General features: G+C 38.7%; 1 protein-coding gene and 1 pseudogene across 1 annotated transcript in view; both read left to right on the top strand.

Moving 5' to 3' along the window:
* GRM7 (glutamate metabotropic receptor 7) overlaps positions 1-17,186 on the top strand; it is an 827,750-nt gene extending 810,564 nt beyond the window's left edge. The window contains 1 exon segment of the mRNA XM_025451007.3: positions 15,965-17,186. Coding sequence (XP_025306792.1) covers positions 15,965-16,014 — 50 coding nt within the window. The 3' untranslated portion in view covers positions 16,015-17,186.
* An 8,108-nt stretch (positions 17,187-25,294) lies between these two features.
* LOC112662983 (RNA-splicing ligase RtcB homolog) lies at positions 25,295-26,851 on the top strand (annotated as a pseudogene).
* The last annotated feature ends 1,031 nt before the right edge of the window (positions 26,852-27,882 follow it).

Raw genomic sequence — 27,882 nt, 5'->3', positions numbered from 1 at the left:
CCGGGTGGCTCAGTGGTTTAGTGCCACCTTTAGCCCAGGGCATGATCCTGGAGACCCAGGATCGAGTCCCATGTCAGGCTCCCTGCATGGAGCCTGCTTCTCCCTCTGTCTGTGCCTCTGCCTCTCTGTGCGTGTCTCTCATGAATAAAAAAATTAAAATCTTAAAAAAATAAAAATATAAATAAATCACATCCTATGAGACATATTCATCCTGCGAAATGAGTCACCAGCTAGGTTTAGATATGACCGTTCTTCTGAATTCCACTGACTTGTATAGATGACTAGTTTTCAGTGATGATAATTATGATGGTCAGGCAGTGAAAGAGATGGAGGTGATTGTGGTGGGGGAAGGGTGGGGGTCAGGGGGGATGGTGATGATAACAGTATCTTCCTAGGTGTCCTGTACTGGGTGTGCATCACATACATCATTACGTGGGATCCTCCCCACATCCCTATTATCATCCTGATTTCACCAACAATTTAAAGGCAAGGAAGCTGAGGCTTAGAGGTATCTCACAATATCCTAGTTTATAGAGCAAACCTCAGATTTAAATCCCTCAAGTATGACATGAGAGACCTCTCCTTAACCACAAATTCACATGTCCCCCACATCACTCACTTAGATGATACCACCTTTCTCTTCTTTTGGGGAGGCAAAATCTGGACATTTGTCAACTTTTTTTTCCTTCTAGCAGCAGCCTTTTCTCTGAATTTAAGATGGACTGGGATCGCATTGTCCATTTTGGATATACTCTTCAAGTCACTACAAACACTGCATTTCTTTCTCAAAGTATTTATTCTGCACTGGTTCCCTGGGGAGAAGGAAGGTGATTCTGAACAAAGGAATATTTATTGCCTGCCAAGTTTTGCTGTTAGGGCATATCACTGTCTATAAGAGTGCTTCTCAGTCTCCTGAAACCTAAGCATCCATGGTGCCAATTCAGTCACTCAGACTTTTAAGCACTTCATGGGATTCAATGCCTCCTACAATAAGCTGGACATTCATGAGGATTGGGGAATGGGATTCTGGGGAAGCAACCAAGGCAGGACAGATGCTAAACATAAAATGGAGTGAGCAACAGAGATGTCTGGACTTACTGAAGCTGGCTATCCAGCCCTGCCTGGTACATGGTAGATACTTGGAAAATGTCTGTTGAATAAGAAATATCTGTGGCCTCTGACATTAATCTCACCTCTCTTACTCCTTTCATGCTTTATCAAAACCCATAGTTAGGAAAAGGTGGGGATATCTGATATGACATTGGATGTGTTTGTTAATCCATCTAATCCTCAAATGTCCTTTGGTAAAGTAGGAATGATACTGGTATCAGTCTCACAGGGCTTGCTGGATGTATTAAAAGGGTTTGTAAATACCAAATGCTCAGCAGGGTTCCAGAACACTTTTAAGTGTCCAACAAATACTACTACTGTCAGAGTACAAGCGTTTGTACTTTTTGATGCCTCATCCAGGATCCATATGTTTCTTAACTTCAGGGAAAGAAGAACTATCGAGAATTTTTAAAAATTTAGTGTTTCATCATCTCAGCAATGTTAACTGAGATTAAGGATTCACCCTACACAGTTTGTGATCAAGTTGTATGACTACCCTTTGGGATGCAACAGGTGGTTTTGAGTATGGAGTACATGAATGCTCTCTGGGAAACATAGAATTTTGAGTGGTCACAGCTAAGTCTATTTGCTAACCCACCTGGATCATATGGACCCAGTGTGCCTATATATTCATGTATCATAGACATGCAGCCTCAGTCTTTTGGATAGAATTGATTTGGCAGTTGCCCCAGTCTTCAATTTGCTTTATCAGTGTAGACAAAGCTCGATTCTTGACTGCAAAGTTGAGGAGTGAATAGAGAATAACTCATCAGCTCATCTAACTGACATTCATATGGCTCTCATCAGTAGATATCCAATTACTAAATCAAAATAGATAAAAGCACTACATAAGTAAATGCACATTTACAGGCTCTACTAGTTGATTTTGCCAATAATATAATGGTACTACAGTAAAGATTCCTGGAATCGATGAGTAGCAGTTCTATATTGCACAAAAATGACAGGGACTATATGTAGGAGTAGAAACAGCTATTGATTATGTGTACAAGTCTGTCCATACAGTAAGAAAACTGTCATTTTTGCCATAATAGAACCTGCCAAACTCCTGCCTCCCCCCTTGGCTCCAGTGATAACACAATCTCTCAAAGTACAAGAGTTCAGTGTTACACTTTTACAGAGATGAAGCAGTGGCTAATGATGGCAGTATAGCTGGATGGAAGTGGAAACATGCTGACAGTAACTTGACAGATTTCCTTTTCCAATGAATGGATGAAATGCACTAGGTGCTCTGATAACGCCTTAAGCCTCTTCAAGGAAATTTGTTGGCACCCTAAGAGTATCCAAAAACCAAACAACTAATTTGTTTTTATTTTACAGGCAGCCTTATTGCTGTGGAAGGATCCCTTTCTTCCACAGGAAAGGCAATACACACACAATGAGTCAGTGGTGTGTGTGTGTGTGTGTGTGTGTGTGTGTGTGTGTGTGACATTCTCCAAGTATATCCAGTTAAAAGCCTGATCATAGCTAAAATACACGGATTAAAATCATACCAAATCCCATTCTAAGTGTGTTTCATGTATTAACACCTTTAATCCCCATAACACCATACTACTGTTATGTCCATTTTTCAGGTAGGAGACAGAGGCACAGAAGATAAAGTAACTCACTCACGGTCATACAACTGAGTGGTGGCTATCCTTCTGTGTCTGCCAGTCCATCCTCTCCACTGCTCTACTTTTTATTCTGGTGACTGTTTTGATAATCACTCTTGAAGGAGTTCATTGGGGTTCTACACCCGGCCACAGAAACAATTGCGATTTGTTTTCTTCTCTTCTCTGAGATATAAAACTGTCTTGAGGGTGCTGCTTCCTGATGGCAAATGGTATGATACAAAGGCAGGAATCGCTCTCAGCAAAGTTGTGAAGCATAAATTTTGTTTTGGAGATGATGAGTCTCATGCTTTTTAATCATAAACTTCTCAAACATTCAGAAAAGTAGAAGGAAGAGTAGCATAATCCACCGCTGAGGCTGAATGACTAATATTTTCCCCTACTTGCTTCATCTGTACCTATGTATTTTTGCCTTGAACCACTTTAAAGTTAACTATAGATACCATGATTATATACTCTGATATATTTTAGCTCATCATAAAATGTAGACATTCTCCAACCTTACCATCATATCATTATCCTATCTAACCAAGGTCACAGTAATTCTCTAATATCATTTGGCACCCAGTCTCTGGTCTCCTATCTTCAGAGTCTCTCAGTCTTTCCGGATAGAAGGCATTCTTCTGCTTCCTCCATCCAGTCTCTCCAAACCCAATCCCTTGAATCCAGCTAAGTACTCATTTCCACAAGACCTTGCTGAAATCTAGGGATGGGAATTCCAGTCTCCTGTCTGAACCCCTCAGGTTACATAACAAGTGGTCTGACCTTCAGTACAAAAAGGAACAGGTAGTGTGGACAGGTCCATTAGGCATTAGTGTGGCAAAGAAAATATGTTTAAGTGAAGACTGTAAACCATCAATTTAAAATTAGGAATTACGTAGGTATCTCTCAGGATTGTTAAACCATCTTAAAGTCCTTGAGCCTAATCTATACGCTGAAGGGCCATTATCAATCCACCCATTCAAAGTAACACATTGGTGATGTGTGAGACGAAAGAAGAGAAGAGAAACACTTCTAGACAGAACACTGAATGTGGAAAGTATGGAACTATGAGGCGCCTGCTGTGGTTGAGAACAGGCTGTGTTGCTTGGCCATAAGGCCCAGAGTTTTAAGGCCAAGTTTGCTAATATTTGTCCTAAGCCATAACCAATTTCCAGTGTACTTCTCCAGTGTCTCTAATAGAAGCCATTATCACTACTCATGCATGGTGTGATTAGGGGTCTATTCCATGCACCTTTTACCTGAATACAAATTCTCTTGTCTGTTCCCTCAACTAATAATGTGAGGACTCTGTCCTACATAATCTTAATACCATTTCATGTCCAATAACTTTAATATTGATGCAATGTTACCACTTACTATAAAGGCAAAATTCAAATGTTCCCACTTTCCCCAATACAGCTACTATTTTTGGATTTTGTTTGTTTTTAATTCACGGTCCAGTCAAGGATCGAGCATTGCATTTAGTGTTTTTGTCTCTCTAGACTCCTCTAATCTGACAGTCCTACACCTTATTTTTGTCCATTACAATATTGACATACTTGAAAAGTTTACCAGCCTTCTTTTAGCTTTTAATAATTTGATACATTTCTTTCCAACTTTCCAGTACACAGTTTTAATTATAGAGCACTCACAATTCTGTAACCTATTCTTTGTGCTAAAGATTATTAATGCTATGGCATAAGCATTTCCCAAATTGCTCCATCATCTTAATAACCATTACCTTTGATAGATTTAAATGTCCTGCATTAAAGAATGCTTTAGAATTGATTTAACCTCTGTCTAGTTTTAGAGATTTAGATTCTTCAAACCTTCAAATAATATTATACCTCTTCATGAACATCTTTATGCGTATAACTCGGTCCTTTTTATTTTCTTTCAATATTATTAATACATTTTTTTGTCTGAATACATATCATTTACCTAATACTAATTCATAGGATTTACTATTTTACTTTTTAAAAAGTTTGTTATCTTGAAAAAAAAAAAAAAAAAGGAACACCTGGGTCGCTCAGTGGTTGAGCATCTGCCTTTGGCTCAGGTTGTGATCTCGGGGTCCTGGGATCGAGTCCCACATTGTGCTCCCTGCATGGAGAAGTCCCTGCTTCTCCCTCTGCCTATGTCTCTATTTTAAAATATTTAAAAACAAAAACAAAAAAAGAAAGATAAAGTACCTTGAAATTCACTATTGTTTATTATTAGTGTCTTTGGTCATAAAAAAGTTACTATTGTTAAATAAAGGAGCAAATTAATATGCAAACTTTATAATAATAAAAAAGGAACTTTCCATCATCACAAAGTTCTGATGTTGAAACTGACATAATAGGTTCAGATCTGAGTGTGAGCTGGTCAGTATCATACATAGTGGAAGCTGATGTATAAAACCTATTATATACTCAATCAAGCTTTACAATCAATACCCAATTTAGCCACAAGGGAATCTGGTTCTATTAGACTGAGACCTCTTTGAGGTCCCCAGCAACCAGTGTTTTACACTTGGCAGACATCTGCTTCACATTTGCTTCAAACTGAAGTTTGGGCTAACTTCTGTTACCTGTAGTGGATTCCAATCCTTCCATCTTACAAAGCCAGTATCCCAAAATATACAGCCTATGGGAAACTGCATCTTTATTCCTGGACAGAGCTTCAGTTCTCAGGCTCTGTCTTTTTCTTGCCAGGTTAAGATGAGTTGGATTCCAAGAAGGAAAGGAAAGCTAAGGTTTCCTTCATCCCTTTTCTTTGTCTTGGCAAAGTCTTCTCTGGTTTCCTCTCCTTGAGCCTCTTGGATTCTCTAAGACCTAGAGTTACATTAAAAAGCACCTAACTGCACTTAGTAACACTTAACTGCCATGTCACATACACCACCAACCCCCCCAAATTAAATATCAATCAGTCAATCAAACAAACAACACAGCTCTGGTTTCAAGACACTTCCCTATGACAATGGCCCCAAAGGCTCTTTCCCATGCTCTCATGCCTAAGAGAACAAAATGTTAGCATGGGCATTGCTGGTACTATGAAATGCTTCCTCATCCAGAACCCCACTGCAGTACTGTTTTGGAATTCCAGTTACCACAGTCACAATCCTAATCACTTCATGCTGATCTCTCTGCCTGCACTTACTACCCACCTCTCCTCCATTTCCAGTTCATCTTTCAAGTTGCTGTTGGAACATTCTCTCCTTTCAAATATTGATGATTTTTTCAGTTCTTCTTCATAACCAGAACCCTATACATAACATAAAATGTCCTTGCCAATCTGAGATTACTCAAAGATGAAATTCTCTTCATGAACCCTGTCCTCCTTAAACACTCCACTTTTTGCCCTTCTCTTGTCCAAACCCTCAGGTTTTCCACAAAATATGCCTTTGCCAATATCATGTCCTTCACGTGGAATCTTCCTCAATACCTGTACCCTTGACTCCTGGGTCCCCTGGCAAAGAAATGTCCACAATTACTGCTCAAGATATAGTTCCATACTCCTTCCACTTTGAAACCTTCCCTGAGTTTATTATGGCACATTTAGCCACTCTGGAATTCATGCATACCACAATTTCTGCTCACTCTCTTTATTCCATCCATCCTGGCTTTTCAGATGCCAACCTCAGGGCTTTACACCTGCTGTTCACTCTATGATCCAAGAATTTTCATAGTTTTTCTCTCATCTACAAACCTCTGCTCAAATGGCCTCCTCTCTGAACCTTAACTGTCACCTTTCCTAGGACAGCAACCTCAGCCTAATCCCTGTCTAGCCCCTTAGTTAACTTTTTTTCATAGTGTTTTGGATTGTCCGACATCAGCTTAGAGTTGAATCTCATTACTCATGGTTTCCCTATTTACAAACTCCTTTACTTGCTGAAATTGATGTGTAACTCCAAAACTGTTACTTGTACTTTTGTAGTCATTTGCAGATAGATATATATGCAGAATAGGGAAATATTTGAGTCATTCGATACACACAATCTCAGCTAAGGCTGAACAAGGTGATGCTCTGCCTTGTTTGAGTTTGAGTTTGAAGGGTGAATTTGCAATCTGTTTAATATCTAAGTTTTTCATTTTTGCGTTTTTGTCAGTGATTTTGCTTTTTAAAACAGTCCCCAAACTTAGTGCTGAAGTGATGCCTAGTGTTCTTGAGTTCAGAATGCATGTATTTTAAACTTTGTTCAGGCATGCGTTATAATCTGTTGGCCATGAGTTCAATTATAACCAATCAACAATATATGTTAAATAAGGCATCTTCAAACAGAAACAAACATAAATCAAGGTTATGCCTTGATTGGTTGATAAAATGTGCTCAGAGTCTTTAGGAACCTAACCCTGTATTCTCCCTAGGAACAATGGTTCAGTATTTACTAACTCAGTGTTTATGGCAACTCTATAGAATATAACAACGAATAAGGAGAATTGGCTGATTTTACCTTTTAAAAAAGTGACCTTTCTCCCCAACAGGATGTAAGCACCATACAATCAGGGGCTATAATACTCTGTAATATGGCTAAATTTTCCTGCCTATAACAGTGATTGACACATAGTAGGTGGTCAATAAATATGTGTTGAATTGCACCAAGCCAGGAGTTGTTCAAAGAGACTATTTTTCCCTACCTCTGTACCACTGATTTTTAACTAAACTACTATTAGCACACTGTAAGCTCTTAGTGATAGTGGAATAAAGAAAATAGAAATGAATGAATGGACGGTGAATTTCCTACCTCAAAATAGCAAGGCCCAGATTTTAGCTAGAGCTCTTCATCCAGGAATACTAAGTACTACTCTGCTACTATTTTGTCACTACTGCCTTATTTGTAACATTATCCTTAAGACAGGCTTTCATGCACAGCTTCATTCTTGGATGCACCATTGCACTGCATCTATAATATGCTCCAGAATGCTCGCATCTGTAATAGGATGAAATTGCAAAATACACAAAAGCTTTTCAATACCCAGGCAAAGTGCATAACAAGAAAACATAGAAATCTTTGATGCAGTAATTTAGTGCATCCTTTTTGTTTCTAGGGCAAAACATATACAGCCTCAATCAAAGCACCCAGATTTTAAGTTGGCCAAGATTAAAGATGTTTCCTCACAGAGACTTAGTCTATTTGCTTCCAATATATCTTCTAAGAACCATGTAAACCTCTGCTTGATGCTTTACATCTTAAAAACAAATTAGATTTTTTTAAAGAAATACTAGAATGTTCATTGACTATTTTCATGGCAGAATTGAAAATTGATTTCTCAATTTTAGCCAGGCTGTTTTGGGCCTCTGTGGATGCTAAAAGGGGAAAAAAGAATGTTGTGATTTAAAAATTACAAATGAAATCTAAAGAGTTACAGCAATTGTTAGCTTTGTGTACAATAGCACCAAGTGGACACTGAGGGGGAAAAAAAAGGTTGGCAAAGCCAATGAAGTTCCCCTATATTCCGGGTGGGGAGGGGGCTTTCCTCCTCTCCTACAACACTCCAGGATCTGACAATGACTTCAGAGAGCAGAAGCCCCTCTACTGTGATTCATTCAGTAAGTATTGAGAACTGACTTTGTAATACACACTAAGCACTAGGAAAAATAAGGGTCTCTTCCATTCTTACACTTGCACCCCTAATATCTGAAACACTCAGGAGCAATGAGCAATATGTGATCCACCCTGGCTGTGCTAAGTATGCCAAAGGAAAAGTAGAGAAGCCACGAGAGAATAGAGCAGGGACACCTAACTAGTCTGGAGGAGGTCAGGAAAGGCTCCCTGAATCAAGTGACTTTGAAAACTATAAAGAGAACAAGGAGTAGGAGGTAAGAAGTCTAGGAAAAAGCTAATTAACATTGTAGGGTGGGAACTACAAGTTGAATATTCTGCTTCAAAATCACTGATGGCCTCTCCATGGCTTCTCAACTACCATTGCCTTACCTTGGCATTCAAGGCCTTTGACAAGAGACTCCATTAGGAAGCTAAATAACCCTAGGGACTATGTGTTGTTTATTACTATTTCAAGTATGTTGAATTTAGTATGGGAGCATGCATATTTATTTAATTATCTGGACCCTTCTACTCTGTCAGCCTTCAGTTCTAGAACTTTCTGATTCCCCTCTCCATGTATCTCAATAGGAACATGGTACACTTTTAGATTACCTGCATCCTTCCTATATTCTCACATTCATCATCCAGATGAAGTGCCCATTTCACTGAGAAACATTCTTGGGCTTAGTGCAAAACACCCCCATCTAAGACATTCTTGGGCTTAGTGCAAAACACCCCTATCTAAACATTCTTGGGCTTAGTGCAAAACACCCCCATCTAAGCCCAAGAAACATTCTTGGGCTTAGTGCAAAACACCCCCATCTAATTAGCTTTTGTCAAATACCTTCAAGCACTTATCACAGGCACTGGAATCATTTCCCCAACCATGAAACAATTCCTTAACAAAAGGGACTATACCTGAATCATCTTTGTCCCTGATGAAAATGGGGCAAATACTTTGTGCAAACACATTTTTTTCTAAGGATTTCTAGGATGCTGCTTCTCTGTTTTCTTGAACTGGGGTACTATTGCCTGTAAATAGGGTAGACTGGTTCCAGCAGCTTCAATGCCCCATCATCCATTGAAAGGCTTCCCTCATTCCTTCACATTGGTGAAGGTGCCAATTTGCTGTGGGGATTCCTCCCAGTGTGAGTCTGACCTATGATCTCCTGCCTTATGCCAATCATGTTACATAGGAAAAAAAAAAAAAGGAAATTCCTAGCCCTTCTGATGGCACATGGAAGCCCTCTCTAAATAATCAAATTGTCAAATAATCCAAATTTACAATGAATGAGAACAAACATCTTGCAAACTTCCAAGCCCTGTTTGCAAGATTACCACACATTAAAGTGACTGTTATTTAACAGGTGCTAATAATATTTTGTTAGATGGATGGTTGGCTATATGGACAGAAATTCATATTTTTGGATCTTTGGTGACTAGATTAGAATTACTGGTGATGTGGAACCCTGACATATTTAGCTGATTGTACTTTGACCCCCACCAAGCCCTTTGTGTCAAGAAGTCCTGCTAACTAACATAAAGACAAATACTTCAACATACTTCTGGTAAATTGTTGCAACAGAACTGGGGGTGGGACAGAAAAGATGTATAAAAGTCTCATATTTTCTTAGATCAGAGTTCAACTTGCACAACTGACAATGCCTCATTTTTCTTTTCTTTTTTTGGCAATCATATTCTCCATTCTGAGGTTTTCCATCTTTTTGGATGAGTAATGTGCTACTTATAGATGACAATCAATTAAAAAAAAGATTTAGGGAAAATCATTAGAAAATGATTTTTCAATAAAGTATAGTAAGTTTGCTAGCTTCTTTGAAATTCTGAGTGGAAATTAACAATTGAAGGTAACATATACTCATTTGCTATTAAGTGATGGGGCTAAGGCCATTTACTGATGAAACCAACAGGCAGGAAATCAGGCCGATGACCACAGAACTAATTACTAAAAGTATTTTCTTTTAGTAACAGTGAACTATAATATGAAGAATCACTCCCATTTAAAGTATTTTTTAACTAAATAACTGTGAATTGTGGTTGACAGGGAAGCAAATGGCAGGGAAGGCACAGATGTCATTTAGAATAGGTTCATAGAAAAGTCAATTTGTGCCACGTTCATCAGGCAATAAACCAGTATTCCAGAGTTTGTAAGCTTTACAAGGGATAGAAGTAATAGGCAGGACCAACATTTAAGAAATAACCGAAAGGGGGATCCCTGGGTGGCGCAGCGGTTTGGCGCCTGCCTTTGACCCAGGGCGCGATCCTGGAGACCCGGGATTGAATCCCACATCGGGCTCCCGGTGCATGGAGCCTGCTTCTCCCTCTGCCTGTGTCTCTGCCTCTCTCTCTCTCACTGTGTGCCTATCATAAATAAATTTAAAAAAAATAAAAAAAAATGTTTTAAAGAAATAACCGAAAGTATTTCCAAAAGTATGTTCTTGTATAGTGCAAAGAACCACTAAAAGGTATGGGGAGAGGGCTAGGCAATCAAATAAATTTCGAAAAGAGTATAGATAGCATCACAGAGTCACAAAGTGGCTGCCCAGAGACTCAATCTATCCCCTAGTTACTTTCCTTTGACTTCCTCAAGGTTTTAATATGATTTTGAACTTGGTACTAAAAAACAGGCATTTATAATGCCTGGAATAGAGCCCAAGACATAATATGTGCTCAATAAATTAAAAATGAATTTTGAAAGAGATTTCAAATGAATAAAAAGTGAAATTTTACCTAACAACACATAAGTACAGCTCCTCTTTAAGAAATGAAATATATGGGGGATCCCTGGGTGGCTCAGCAGTTTGGCGCCTGCCTTTGGCCCAGGGTGCGATCCTGGGACCTGGGATCCAGTTCCACGCCGGGCTCCCGGCATGGAGTCTGCTTCTCCCTCCTCCTGTGTCTCTGCCTCTGTCTCTCTGTCTCTCTCTCTCTCTCTCTATGTCTATCATGAATAAATAAATAATCTTTAAAAATAAATAAATAAATAAATAAATAAATAAAATAAATAAAATAAATAAAATAAAATAAAAAATGAAATATATGACTAAATTAAGCTAACACCCTACGGATAATTATGCTCTCACATGGAGCAAGTGTTCATATCGTTCCTTAATATCTTACACTTGACCCACTTTTCTCATTTGTTTTATATGCTAAGCCCCTGAGAATTCTCTCTTAAAGAATCACAAAACACAACATTATATTAATGGCTTTAAGAAGCCCCACACATATCCAGGTGCACATGTGAAAACATGAATCAGATATATATGTAGAAATAAAATTCCTGAGTTAATGCTGTGTATATCCTCTGTTTTTCTAGGTACTTCCAGATGATTGTCTCATGCAATTACACCAATTTCCATTCTTACCAGACTAGTCTAAGAATCCTCACTTCTTCACACCCTTACTAGTTTGTGGTATCAGTGCAAATAACCTCTTTTTGTAATGACTGGGCATGAAATGCCATATTATTATTTTAATTTGTATTTTTCTAAGTGAGAAGGTTGAGCAGTTTTCATGTGTTTTTTTATCTACAAATTACTTTTTGATATCTTTAGTTCATTTAAAAAAATAGATCTTATTTATTAATTTGTATATGTTAAAAAATTTGTATAACAATCTATCAGTTACATACACTGCAAATAAATTATCCTAGTTTATAGACTTTTTCTCATTTAACTTTATAAATGGTATTGTTTTTCAGATCCTATTTATTCCAGCATTGTTTGCTATTGGTAATAATTATAAAGTAAGTAGAGTCCATGAATTAAAAAGAATTAGAAATGCTTGCTATATCTATACAGGAAACTATATAGTAACTATGATTACCAAATTGACATAAATATTAAAACCACAATGTTATATGAAAAACAGGTTGCAAATGGATACAAACAGAATGATATATTTGTACAATTTAAAAAACACAAAGCAAAACTCTTTATATTTATGGGCAGCTACACATGCTGTAGCAGCATGACCCTCTTTGGGAAAAATGCATCTCCACCCACATCAGACTAATAGTTTTGGTTGGGAAGAAGAAAAGCACTGGCAGTGGGGTTGGGGAGGTAGGGAAGGCTTTGACCGTGTTTTATTTCTTATGAGTGGATGGAGGGGCACCTAAAGCAAAGAGGTAAATATATTAATGCTCTATTTTCAAGGCTGAGATATTGTCTATACTTTCTCTGGATATCTGAATCACTTCATACATACACTGATATGTATATATATCTACATACACATTCTTATTAAAAACAAGAGCTCACAGAAATATATGGAATATTGTCAATGAGCTACACGATTCCTTACTATTTAAAAAACAAATATGGAATAGAGAAAAGAGCCCTATTTAATGTTATTCATTCAAAATTTTATATTTATTTATGTTTCCCATAATTCAGTGTTCCTTATACTATCCATGAGACTCTTTCTTCTTTATCATTTTTTTCTTTCTTTCTTCACTTCTATAGTCTAGGTTATATGTGTTCCATGGAACACACTTGAGAAATGAAACTTTCATGAGACAAAAAGGCTCATGAGAAATTAAAGAAAAACAAGTAGTTCATTGAAGTTAATGCCAAATCTAGTTTGATTTTGACAAAACACCAAGAGTAAGATGGAATGTCTTAACATTTTTAAATAGCAAAGTAATTCATTCCAAAAACCAGGATCCATTATACTGCCTCATTATAAACATCAACTCTGCAAGATACTTTGCTTTGAAAACTACTGATGTAGGTAGGTAACTTTTAAAAATTCTATAGGGACCATGGCATATACCTCAAATGTTACTTAAAACTTGTAGCTTTAAAGAGAAAAAATTCTATTTTAAAATACAATAAGTTTATTTCCTTAAAAAGTATTTCACTGCACAACTATTTTGAGCTAAGCAATTTTCTTTTCTAGGCCATAAACTACATTGCTATTCAAATAAATGGAATTATCAGACACCACTGGTACTTATCTTATTTACTCATAAGGCTAGAATATTTTAAAAATAAACATTTTAATACATTGGGCATTGCTCTGAAAAGCATATAAATCACCATTCTAGGACCGGCATAACTCCATTACCATTTTGCTGCAATGTTCCCCAGATATTCTGTCAAGAAAGCATGGATTGAGGCTAATCATTTGTATAGAACTTTTAATTTAAAAATACCTTTATGCATTACGTTATCAGATGAGAAAACTGGAATAGTTCATACATTTATGCCATCAACAGGCCACAGAGTGACAATTATTCTACCAATTTCACAAAGGCTTAGAGAAGTTCAATGTCATTGGACTGGTCTAGGCCACACTTCAAGTAAGTGATCGAGTTGGATCAGAGCCTGGGTCAGGTGAATCCAAAGCAGCATGGTCTTCCTACTGTGGTATGGAGAATGAACTGTGTAGATTCAAATGTTAGCCTCATTTTGGAATGTTGGTCCCTCTGATACTCAGACCCCTCCTATGTAAGGTGGAGGTTATGAACAGCATTCATCTCAAAGCTTACAAACACAAGAAGATAATCCATGCCAAGCATTAGTTAATTTCTTTTTTTTTAAATATTTTATTTATTTATTCATGAGAAACACAGAAAGAGAGAGAGAGGCAGAGACACAGGCAGAGAGAGAGAAGTAAGCTCCATGCAGGGAGCCCGAAGTGGGACTCCATCCTGGGGCCCCAGGATCACACCCTGAGCCAAAGGCAGACACTCAACCACTGAACCACTAGGGCGTCCCCATTAGTTAATTTCTATTACTATTATCATTTTGAATATTTTACAACATAACCTCATGTTAATGATTGTTTAATACAAACCAACACTCAGCTTTACGATATATGGACAATATTTTCTAACTTACTTATTCTTTGGGTGAAGGCTCTTCCAGAGAAATTGGTGTTTTCAAGTAACCTGTTTGAGGAATTTCGAATATGTTTTGCTTTTTATTTTCCACTAGACAGCTATGCTTATATGGAAAACAGTCACATAATAATCACACAATAGAGGTAAACTCAGATATTTTTGTCATTATAAACCTCTGGGTTGTTTCTTTGATTCTGCCCCGCTTTTTTGTCCTGAGAATAATTAATACATTGGCATTTGACAAGGCAGGCTATGATTATTTCTTGCAACTATCTCCTGGAGTTTTCTAGCTATGACACTATAAATAGGCTTCAGAGTAAAGAAAACATTCCTAGAATATTTTTCTCTTTATACTCAAACCAAACATATCAGTGGAGGCTATGTTAACAATGGGAACCTTCTTAGAAGTCTGGGGCATTATTGACACCATGTATTTATCAAGGAGGATGCAGCATGACCCAGCTCATGACCAGATTTTCCAGAGGACCCTTAATGTCATATAACTATATTTTCTCCTCTAATTTCAGTTAATAAATGCAATGTGATTTAATAAAGAAATGAGTCTGAGTCTTCAAATCAGAATTTCCAGAAGGAGTGTCTGAATTTTTAATCCAGAAAATGAAATCTGCTTTTTTATATACTATACATGAATGTGTGTGTGTGTGTGTGTGTGTGTGTGTGTGTGTAATATACTGGCTGCATTACATACTCAAAGTTCAAATACAAACTCTCTCTCAGTATTATTGTAGCTTTTCCATTCCTCTAAATTCCCATATGAATCCCTACTCAAGAAGTCTGGAAGAATTCTTGTTATTTGTGTATGTTAATTGAACAATACTACTTAGCATAAAAAAAACGTGAGTAAAATAAGCCGTCAGTAAATGCTATGTGACAGTTACTTTGTGTCCAACAGAAGCTGATGCAAAACTACTAAGGTTTAATGAATAAAGAACATGTCACATCACAGCAATTGTATTACTTGGTATTGAGAACTAGAGTATAATATAAATCAGTCATACTTTGGGATCTTGGTGTCTTTGTTTCCATCATGAGGACAAGAAAGGGTCTGATCTGCTCATCGGCTGCTCATCAGTGCCTAGCCCCATGTGTGGCATATGATAGGCAACTGACACATATTTGCTAAATGAATGAATGAATGAATGAATGAATGAATAAGTAGAGCTGGGCTCTAGAATCACTGTACCAAATAGAAAAGTAATTTACTCTATCTTTAAAGAAAACAAATACAGGGTATGTATGTAAGATTTAAGTGAGCCTCAAACTTTGATGCAAATAGTTCCACAAATTACCATTTACAACTTACTGATCACAATGCCGTGCAAGTCAATCACTAGTAATTTGATGGTGTGAATCCTAACTGAAGAAGGTGCTCTGGTTGACCTACTCTGTAGTCAATCTGAAATTAATCACAATGAACCAGGACAGACCCGTCCCAAGCAACAGCCCATTTATTATGAGAAGGTCTCAGAGATCACACAACAAAATATACTGCAGCATGGATAGGCCCTTTAAGCTTAGGGTCGGCTAATTAAAAAGCATGGCATCCACTAATTAATTTGCTAACCATTGCAAACCATAAAGAGGGAGGTTGGAGACATCTCAGAATAGAGAGTACAGATGGTATGAGAATTGCTGGGCACTGCAGATATTAGTAGACAAAACCTTAGAAAGGATCCTAGGAATCCAAAGTGATTTGTGTGTTCCTCAGTGGTGCACTGTTCCCTCTTGACTTCATGATTTGCCCCCAAATCATCCCAGATCTGATTCCGTTTCTACCTTTACAAATAAGGTCACTGCTACAATGGACTCTTTTGCTTTTTTTTTCAGGCCCTGCTGCAAAAAAGAAGTATGTCAGTTATAATAACCTGGTTATCTAACCTGTTTCATTCCATGGAACCAAGGAGGAGGAAGACCCTCAGTTATTTTGTCACCCAACCTGGCATAGGACTCTTTTGGTCCTGCCCGCTGCCCATCACTGGAGGAGCATCCCCGGCCAGGAGACCAACGTTAGAGGATCCAAGTGTCCTACACAGCTGCTTTATGAAATATTCTTACTTTATCTTGGCTTAATAAGTCACTGGCATCAGCACTGCCAACTTGGCTGCAATTTCGGACCTTCCCTACCACAGGGAGTGTTGAGACTCAAGTCCCACCCAGGCTCTTTAGGATGAACCATCGAGAGCCACAGTGAACGTTTTGGGGCTGACTTGTCTTTCTACGTATGTACTTCCAGACTGCAAGGTTTTGAAATTTTCTGTACAGTTTGTGAGGACTTTTGCACTTTGCCATCTGATGTTGTACCTCGGTTCACTGTTTGTTTTCGAATGCCTTGTTTCCATAGAGCCCTATTCTCTCAGACAGCAGAATATGTGGAAAAAAATTTGAAACAGTTCAAATGTTAAAAAGATCTTGGCAGACTAAAAAAAAAAGGAAATTAAAACCACAAATGTAATGACTGTATAATTATGATTATTGTACCACTGCAAATCATGTTATTTTTTTTAAGACAAAAAAGATAATTAAAGACCAAAAACTGTGCTGAGAAAGTATGCCCTGCCTATCTTTGGTATAAGGATAGGTCCCATGAAAGGAAAGTATTGGCTGAACTGAATAGAGGTCTTGATCTTTGGAATGCATGCCAGTAATGTATTTTACAGTACATGTTAATAATTTATGTTCAATATTTGTATTTGTGTTCTCTTTTGTTATTTTAATTAAGGTATATGGATATTTTGCAATAATTTTAATAATGATTAAGCTATTTGAAGAAAAGAATATGGATTTTTCATGTCTTGAGGTTTTGTTCATGCCCCCCTATGACTGACCAGTGTGATAAGGACTTTAAAAAAAAAGCATGTATGTTTTTTACTGTTTGTAATAAGTACTTTCGTTAATCTTGCTGCTTATGTGCCAATTTAGTGGAAAAACACCCTTGCTGAAAATTTCCCCCTTTCCATTCTTTCAATTCTGTGATATTGTCCAAGAATGTACCAATAAAATACTTTGGTTAACTTTTTTATTTCCTGAAATAAATATTTTTAGTTGTTTATCCCCTTTTAGTTACAGCTTATTTTATAAAATCTTAAGTTAGGGAACAATGAAAACAACTCAGCTTGTTAAAAGAAACAAGTCTTAGCTCACAAGTAAAGCTCTATCTGAAATGTAAATAATAAACCCAGAGGTACTAAATGCTCTCACAAACAAAAGAGTATCCCAAAATCCATGCAGTTAGTTTCCTTAAAATCAGAGGCCTGACAACCCTCAGACATGGACTCAGTAAGTTACTCATCAAAAATAGTCAAAGTGTTAGAGGGAAGAGAAAATAAAGAAATACTAGTTTCAGTGAACAATCTGGGCGCAAGTGAGTACAAAGACAAATGTCTCTGTGAAACTTAACCTAAGGACCTAAGTAAAGATTACCAAAATAGCACATTTATCTATACTTTCAAACAAATATGGTGGCTATGTTGACAGCAACATTAAGACTTGGGATTCCCCAAACACTCAAATATAGGAAATACCCTCATGGATAAACTCACACTAAGTTGGGTGTCAGGAACACAAAAGAATGTCTGTTTACAGAGGGTGACACTGGTGTTTAGCACTCAGGGAAAGACCCCAAAATCCATTTAAGTGAATTTAAATGGCCCATTGTAGATCTACTTGTGACTAATTTTCTACTATCTCTAGAATCCACCAACGTCTTGCCCAGAAAATGTGTATACAAAGACTAGAAATCTCTTTTCAGTATCACACTGAGGAAAATTAAAATATCTCCCACCTTTCTTATCCCTTAACCATCCTTCAAACAACAGACCAATAAGATAAAGAGCTAATCACAGCACATGTGAGTGCTCTCACATTTTCAAGTGGTAGAGCCAGACAACTGAATGTGAGACCTGGCTCCCCTCCTGCTAGCTATCCTGGGGGAAGTTACAGAAACATTCTGAATACTCCATTTCCTCCACTGGAAAACAAACTAATACTACTACATATCACATAGAGTTAGGAGGATTAGAAGAAAAAAATCCACGTAAGGGGCTCAGAACACTGCTTGGCACTTGGTTAACTCGCCACATGTGTCAGCTACCATCAGCACCACCATGGATGTTAATCTTGTCTTAAAAACAAAATGAAGTGCACAGTGCTTTCTCATTCCAGACACGCAAACACAATCTGTAAAATAGCACACGGACAAGCCAGGCTGACTTCCGGCCATGTAGGAGAAACAATTTGTTTCACAAAGAAATCATGTAAGAGCCTTTCCCGATGATTCCAATGTACAAACAAGAGTGCAAGAGAAATAACAAAAGCAATTTCATTTAGGATTGGAAAGAGATACTGCCAAGGACTTTTGCTCTGCTCCTGGATCCTCAGGGTAGGATTGAGATAACAGTGATCAAGATAATGACAAGGATAAAAATTAAAGCTTCTGTAGCCCTATATAAGGAACCATTTACATATATTATCTATACATTATGTAGATTATATATACATATATAGACTATATATGCATATATACATTTAATATATATTGTATACTTTATATGTATTATCCCCATGCTCCTGGGACCCTTCATGTCTTCATCTTACAACATCAATAGGACATGGATTCAGGTCTTTTCATCCATCAGGCCACTCTATATGAACTTGCTCCAAATATTAACTTTGTGATCAAAATGTGCTAACCAAGTCTAAACACAATAACCTACAACACTGCTCCGGGTGGAGTGGCTGGGGTCCAAGTAGGGAAGAAGTACCACTTCTTTGCTGTCAGAATGATTAATGCCTAAGGTATCCAGCAGCACTTTTGGCCACCACTTCACACAAATAAAAACAATTAGGCTCCAATGGACTAAAATCCCTCAATCCCTCCTCCTCTAGTTGCTGCTGCTATATTATTTCCCATTTGACATTTTTCTTCTATAAATTATCCTTTTGTAAAATTTGCTTTATCATGTCCTCAATTGAATGTCTGTTTAGATGCTGATATTTGTATCTGTTCTCTATCCTTCCAACTGTCATGGTAGTGATAAATCTGCTTTACTAACTCTCAGTGAAGGTAGTGCTAATATTCTGGAAAATGATAAAGCCTAGAGCAGGGCCTTGGAGGCTTCTACCAGAGACCCATGACGAGGCTGACTTTGGTGCATTAATCAGCATTAGGTAGCTATAGGTATGGCTATTGCTCTAATGAGAAAGCCGCCAAAACAGCAGGAACAATCACCCTGTGTTATTTTCTTGTGCCTAATAAAAAATAATAAGAAATGAACCAAAGCAAAGGACATTTGTCATGTCTTAGGAAAATCAACACATCAACACACCTACGTTCACACTGTTTCTCTGACTATCACAAAACCTAAGACAGACCAATAATCCTATTACTTCATGAACCATGAATGGCTTCTAAGGCTGTCTTTTTTCCTCAGTATTAAGAAATAAGACACTGGCTTGATCATCTTCCCTGCAATCCTACCACAGAATCAAATCAAGTTCTTAACTTATTCCTAAGGTCTTCCTCATTTGAAGTTCTGGCCATGTTGCACCACCTCCAGACTCTGGGCACACTCCCATTCCGCAGAAGTCCTCCAGGTGAGAGGGGAGGCACACCTTGGAACCTATGGAATAATTCTGATATCTTTACACTCCCAAACTCATCACCACACCCTGGGATTACGCAGTGGTTGCCAACCAGATTTTGTCCTAATGTATTTATTTATTTATTTTTTTTAATTTTTATTTATTTATGATAGTCACAGAGAGAGAGAGAGAGAGAGAGGCAGAGACACAGGCAGAGGGAGAAGCAGGCTCCATGCACCGGGAGCCCGACGTGGGATTCGATCCCGGGTCTCCAGGATCGCGCCCTGGGCCAAAGGCAGGCGCTAAACCACTGCGCCACCCAGGGATCCCTGTCCTAATGTATTTATTTTGTTGGGCTATTTTGCTGGGTAATGAATAACCCAAGTATTGTTTTTTTTGTTTTTGTTTGTTTTTTATTCATGAGAGACACAGAGAGAGAGGCAGAGACACAGGCAGAGGGAGAAGCAAGCTCCATGCAGGGAACCTGATGTGGGACTCCATCTCAAAACTCCTGGACCATGCCCTGAGCCAAAGGCAGACGCTCAATCACTGAGCCACCCAGGTGTCCCCACCCAAGTATGGTTGAAAGTGGCATATGGGCAATTCAAGCACTCAAGGCTTACAGAATACCTGTTTCTCTCTCACAAGGTCTTCCTGGCGTCTGCCTTTCTCTGACCCCAAACCTTTACTAAGCATCATGTCTCATGTGTCAATGTGTTTATCCTTTTTTTTTGTCTTTTTTTTTTTTTTACCTCTTTAAAAGAAATTAGTAAATCAATAAAGTGGAGGCAAGATACAAATTCTGATTTCTTTCCTTTGTCTAATATAATGCTTCCCCAACATTAATGTGCCTATCAATCACCTGGGGATCTTTTTAAAACTGTAGATTCTCATTCAGCAGGAGGGCCTAGGGCTCTGCATTTCTAATAAACTCCTTGGGGATATGATGGTTATCTGGTATCTGAACTGGAGTTTGGTTCTCAACTCTGATTGTACATTCACTTCACCAAGAGGCTTTAAAATATATCCATGGCCAGAGCCCACCACAGAGAGGCCATTTTAATTGGTCTAGGGTAAAGCTTGGTCATTATTTTTTCTCCACAAGCTTCCCATGTGTAGAGTGGAGGATTAATGTTCTAGTCTAGTGTGTCTTGAGATTTAGTGAGCATCAGAATTCCCTGGTGGCTTTACTGAAACACACAATGCTGAGCCATTCCCTCACCCCTGCCCAAGTTTTAACTCTGTAGTCCAGGGTGGGAGCTGGCAATTTATATTTGCAACACTTTTCCAGGTGATGCTGGTGCTGGTGGTCCAAAGAACATACTTTGAGAACCACTGGTCAAATCTAAGTGATGATACTACTATTCCCATGTTCTGGTTTTGCACAGACAGAAGGTTAAAACAAAGCAAAAGATACTTTTATTGGCTCTAATTAATTTTGCACACCACTCATTCTGGACTTTAGGCTTCAAACACTACTCTTATAAGTTACTGTTTTGTGGTAGTTTGCATTTGCTCATTTGCTCACCTTCCACCTTTTGCATAAATTTGTTGCAAACCAACTCAATGGAAAGTTTTCTGTACACCCACATTTGTCTCTTTAAATCATTTTTTTCTCCTTTCCTGAGATCATGACCAGAGATTCAGAATTCTAAGTGTCTTCTCCTGCTCTTGGGTCTGCCCATCCTATTTCTGATCTTGGGCTCATTACCATATTCTGACATTTTGAAATCTATTTCTCCCAAGACTCATCTGCTCATTTGGCTATGGGCAGGCTACCATCCCCTGGCTCAGGAACTCAGATGATATTAACACTTTCCCCTGTCCTCTTCACCAGGCCTTCCTTCCTTGCTGATCTGAATTTGGTTCAGAAAAGCAATTCTTTTCTCTTCATTGTCTCTTGTGAGTTATAATAGGCAGTGCTAGAACATTTAATCAAAAAATAATTTGAGCACCTGTTATATACTGGGCACTGCTCTAAATTCCTAGGGACATAGTGGTAAGAAGCCAAATCTTCTGTCCTCAAGAAGTTTGCATTCTAGATAAGGTGCCAAGCATTTTGCGGATGCTGCACTTCTATCCAGAGATGACCTCTTCAGGATGTGCAACCAGATATACTGTAGAACACTCCAACCCGAATCTACACTTCTTTCACTGTCACTGCATTTCTTCTTTTCCTCCACTGCCCCCCCTCTTCTACTTAGAAAATTTGGACATGCTGACTCTTTATTTTGCTTGCCGTTACTTTATGTTTTATGTTCCTGTGGGCTCCAAGAGGATATGGACATCCAAGCAGGCAAATCCCCAGCTGTGTACACGCCTGGTTCCATAGCTAAGAAATTGCATTTGTCTCACAACTGCAGGGACCTATTCGCTACAATAAAAGGAAATCCGAGGGAGAAATTATTCTAACTTTGAGTCAGCTAGCCATCTAGTAGCAACATCCATTGTTAGAGTAACTGGCATTTTTTTTTTTTTTTTTTTTTTTTTTTACCTTCTCCTTTGAACATGGCTTTCCAGCCAGCTCTGCACCTGGTTATTGAGCTGGACAATGACAAAGACTATCTTGGTGACTGTCATCCTCCCAGTCGGCATTTACTACCAGAGAGATTAGGTCAGGCAAATCACACTGGTTCTTGAGCCAAGGTGGCAGGGCTGCCCCTGCTACTACTCAGACATTGTTTGCATAGAGCTAGCACAAAGTTCTAGCACTTAGGCTCACACCATGTTAAGCAATTCATATTCACCTCATTTAATCTTAAAAACAGCTCTATGTGGGAGGGGTTGATATCTTCATGTTAATGTGTAGTAAAAGGAAAGAGAGAGTAGTAGAATAATTTCCCTAAAATCATGCAATTGGTAAATGACAAAACTGAGATTTGAACCCAAATTTCACTGACTCTGGAACCAGTACTATTAAACACTAAATTTCAATGCCTAAAGTATGCTTTCTTTTCACCCCAACATAACAATTACAATCACCATAACAAAATAAATCCCTAACCAGAATGAAATAATATTTTTATGGGATAAATGTATGAACAATTCATAATAATTACAATAAGAGAGACTATTAAGCAGTTTTAAAAGTGATTCAGAAGAATGTTGCAGAAAAATACTCTTAAGGGCACCTGCATGGTTCAGAGGTTGAGTGTCTGCCTTTGGCTCAGGTCGTGATCCCAGGGTCCTGGAATCCTCATGGGGAGTCTGCTCCTCCCTCTGCCTATATTTCTGCCTCTGTCTGTGTGGCTCAACCACTGAGCCACCCAGGTACCTGATACTGATTTATTTTTAACTCCCTCCCTCCACAGTATAGTTTTTATTTTTTTCAGTTTATTTATTTATTTATTTATTTATTATTATTTATTTATTATTTATTCATGAGAAGCACAGAGAGAGTCAGAGACATAGGCAGAGGGAGAAGCAGGCAACTTGCAGAGAGCCCGATCCGGGACTGGATCCCGGAACCGGGGATCACGCACTGAGCGGAATGCAGATGCTCAACTGCTGAGCCACTCAGGTGTCTCTCCCTGACAGTATAGTTTTGACAGAAACACAGATGCCAGGGATTAGGACTTGCAGGGATACTAGGAATTAGGAATGATGAACCATCCCACCTACCACAGCACCAGCCTCCCACTTGTCCCCAGCACACACTACCAAACTGAGAGACCATACTTCCAAATGTCCCGAATGAGAGCCTAGAAATGAAAGACATGGGTCTTTTCCAAAGAGATGAAAAAAGCATTGTCTATGGAATAAAACTGAAACATTTGTTCATATTATACACAACATAATCAATTCCAGATGGATTAAGGATATAAATGTCAGAAGTAAAAAAGGACTTTATGTGAAAATATAGGGAAATATCTTTCTAACCTTGAATGTAAGGAACAGTTTCTTAAGAACAGAGGCCTAAGGACACCTGGGTAGCTCAGTGGTTGAGTGTCTGCCTTTGTCTCAGGTCATGATCCTGGGGTCTTGGGATGGAGTCCCACATCAGGCTCCCGGAGAATAGCCTGCTTCTCCCTCTGCCTATGTCTCTGCCTCTCTCTCTGTCTCTCATGAATAAATAAATAAAATCTTAAAAAAGAAAAAAAAGAACAGAGGCCTAACCATAAAGAAACAATTGATGTTTTTTTATTATATTAAAATTAAGACTACTGTTAACCAAAAGATTCTTGAAAGAAAATGGAGGTAAAACTATAATCTGCAAGAAGATATTTACAATGCATACCCCAACAAAGGATTCATGTTAGAAATAGGAATAAATGTACACACATGCATATTATGTGAAATACACATAAATATAAATAAAATGACACGTATATCCTGTAAGTAAGATAAAGAAAAACAACTCACTATTGGAAAGAACAGACATTGCACAGGAGAGGAAATCACATGACTAATAAACATAGAAAGAGATGTTCAATTTCATTAATAATCAGAAAAAAGCAAATTGAGATCACAGTGAGAGAGAATTTTATACCCCACACTATTCAACTAGCAATGCCAGAAAAAATGTGAGTAAAAGAGATCTCATATAATGCTGATTTGAATGTTAATTGTACAACCACATGGACAAACAATTTCCATTTGATAAAGCTGAATATCTATGTTCCTTATCACCCGGAAGCTCTACTACCCCATAATGACTCAAAAAGCATTTTTCTGCAGGTGCCCCAGGAGACATGTAGAGGATGTTTATAGGAGTTCTGTTTGCAATTACAAAAACCTGGAAATACTGCAGTGTCCGCTGGCAGAAAAAAGGACAAACAAACCACAGCATAGTTGTACAATGGAATATTAAGCAGCAATAAAATCCACAAAATTACTTTGATAGATATTAATAACATAATATTGAGTGAAAAAATTAAGTTCTAGAAGACAATTTACAAAATTCAGGATCATGATTACCTCTAGGGGAAAACAGGGGAACAAGATAAGGAAGAAGGCCACAGAAGTGAATTATTGGTAATGGTGAATTCTTAGGTGACATATAGGTTAGCAAGTGCTCATTATATTATTAAACATAAAGAATGGTGTGTGCATGGATGAATGATGATGGTGCTTCATGTATCAAGGATGACAAGTACCTTTATGGCTACATACAAAATATGCACACTATAATCTCAACTAAGATCCTAATCTTCCTACTATATGTCTAAAAATGACCTGATTAGTGTGCTGCTTAGCCTATGTGATGAGCCACACTCCTCTAATAACACCAGAGTTAGCAAAACTCCATTGTATAATCATTTTCTCAGATTAGCAATTTTGTTAGATAGGTGGCTCTACTCCCATTTCAGGAGGACAAAACTAAGGAGTTATAGAGCTAATTAAGTCAATTGCACTAGTCTTATTTCCATCCTCGTGGATCAAGAATCCATGAAGAGTCAAAGCTACAGCTTTTCTTCATGGAAGAGATACCACTTTGCTCCTTCATAAGATTCAGAACTTGGTTTCATTAGCCTAATGTTCTGCTAAGTCCCCACTTAGAAACATGAATCTTGTGCTTCTATCTGGTAATGACAAAAAGTTAAGGTCAGGGGAGCTTTCATCACTGTTGTCGCTGCCATGAGTCACAGGTATAATGATGAACTACAGTTCTTGGAAAAGATCAATAAAAACTGCTGAAGAATCAAGAAGGGCTTCATACCCAACATGCAGGTGGAAGGCATTTTCTATGTGAATGACGCTTTGGAAAAATTAATGTTTGAGGAATTAAGAAATGCCTGTCAAGGTGGTGGTGTTGGTGGCTTCCTACCAGCCAGGAAACAAATTGGCAATGTGGCAGCCCTGCCTGGGATTGTTCATAGATCTGTTGGGCTTCCTGATGTCCATTCAGATTATGGGTTTGCTATTGGGAATATGGCAGCCTTTGATATGAAAGACCCCGATGCAGTGGTATCCCCAGGTGGTGTCAGATTTGACATCAACTGTGGTGTCCGCTTGCTAAGAACCTATTTGGATGAAAGCGATGTCTAGCCTGTGAAGGAGCAGCTTGCCCAAGCTATGTTTGACTATATTCCTGTCGGAGTGAGTTCAAAAGGTGTCATCCCCATGAGTGCCAAAGACTTGGATGAGGCCTTGGAGATGGGTGTGGGTTGGTCCCTGAGGGAAGGCTATGCCTGGGCTGAGAACAAGGAGCACTATGAGGAGTACGGCAGGATGTTGCAGGCCAACCCCAATAAGGTCTCTGCAAAGGCTAAGAAAAGAGGCCTTCCTCAGTTAGGGACCCTGGGAGCAGGCAACCACTATGCAGAAATCCAAGTTGTGGATGAGATTTTCAATGAGTATGCTGCTAAGAAAATGGGCATCGACCATAAGGGACAAGTATATGTGATGATCCACATTGGAAGCAGAGGCTTGGGCCACCAAGTAGCCACACTGGTAGCTATAGAAAAAGCCATGAAAAGAGACAAGATTATAGTCAACAACCATCAGTTAACTGGCTTGTGCTTGGATTGCTTCCCCAGAGGGTCAGGACTACCTGCAGGGGATGGCAGCTGCTGGGAACTATGCCTGGGTCAACCACTCTTCCATGACCTTCCTAATCCATCAGGCCTTTGCCAAGGTCTTCAAAACAACCCCTGATGACTTGGACCTACGTGTGATCTACAACGTTTCTCACAATATTGCCAAAGTAGAACAGCATGTTGTGGACGGAAAGGAACGGACAGTGTTGGTACACAGGAAGGGATCCACTTGAGCTTTCTCTCCTCACCATCCCCTCATTGCTGTGGATTACCAACTCATTGATGGCACCATGGGCACCTGCAGTTGCATTCTTACTGGCACGGAGCAGGGCATGATAGAGACCTTTGGGACAACTTGCCATGGATTAGGCCATGTATTGTCCTGAGCAAAATCTCATTGTAATTTAGATTTCCAGGATATCTTGGACAAACTGGCAGATATGGAAATCACAATCCAAGTTGCCTCACCCAAACTGGTTATGGAAGAGGCTCCTGAGTCCTATAAGAATGTGACGGATGTGGTGAACACCTGCTATGATGCTGGAATCAGCAAGAGGGCCAATAACTGAGACCAATTGCTGTGATCAAAGGATAGAATGCTGACTGCAGCCACCAAACTCCAATGACCCTCATGGGATGGAGGTGGACTGAAACTCCTCAGACATCAAACTCAAGACCCGACAGGTTCCAAAGTGCACAGCTGTAACTGCCCATTCCAAAGTGGCTGGCAGGCAGCTGCTGCCTTCAGGAGCCAGTGGTGTAACATTATTTTTTGGGAAGAGTAACATTGCCCTCATTTGGAAAGGGATGTATGTACTTCCTCTCTATCCCATGTGTTTTAGGAAAATCTGTTAGGGGGTAGGGATAGATCAAGATACTGCCTAACTCCTTATAGAAGTCTTAGTCATCACAGTGAGATTCTTTACACCAAGCTCTGTTTATATTCTGAGGTATCATGGAGAGCTTTCTATTAAATAAGAAGGTTTTGAAATGTTTTCTTTCCCTCCTCTTTTTGTCAGTTTGTCCATTCATCCATCCATCCACCCTCTTCCCCTGAACCCAGCAAAACCCTAAACACCACTCTCACTTGGAAAGTAGCCACAAAGTCCTATCCAGACACTAGAGGAAAGGACAATGGGACACGTTGAAGAGGGAATGTGTATGGAGGTGTAGAAATAGGGGCCCAAAAGAGAGCAGTTTTTCATAGACTTAGGCCTTTCATAGGCCTCATCTGATAAACTGATTTGTTTTTGGATGATGTCTTGCACAGCAGGAACAAAGAACCTGCACATGATACTGAATATTTTTATGTTTATGATTGAATTATAAAAACATGCAATGACCACAGCTGTGATGTTAACAGTTGCACAGGCTGACTGCTCTTGTGCCATCTAATCACATTTTGTGTTCTGTACTATGACACCTGAAGATGTTAAAGTTACAGGTTTCCTAAGGCCTTTGTTGAGTCCAAACAGCCAGTAAAATAGAAAAATCTAATAAAGTTGCATATGTTGTTTAAAAAAAAAAAAGTTAAGGTCAGCTATCTTGGCTTCTGGGAACCTCTTGCTCAGAGTAAGAACCCATTATAGAGAAGATTTTAGAAACCACCCATTTTTATACAGTTTTCTCATTTGACAGTGACTGGCCATTCTGGTTTTTCCTGGGATTTTGCTGGTTTTAGCACAT

This window comes from Canis lupus, chromosome 20 (genome assembly GCF_003254725.2).
Source record: "Canis lupus dingo isolate Sandy chromosome 20, ASM325472v2, whole genome shotgun sequence".
Taxonomy (NCBI): domain Eukaryota; kingdom Metazoa; phylum Chordata; class Mammalia; order Carnivora; family Canidae; genus Canis; species Canis lupus.
Note: the sequence above shows the minus strand (reverse complement) of the source record. Positions and strands in the feature narration are given on the sequence as shown.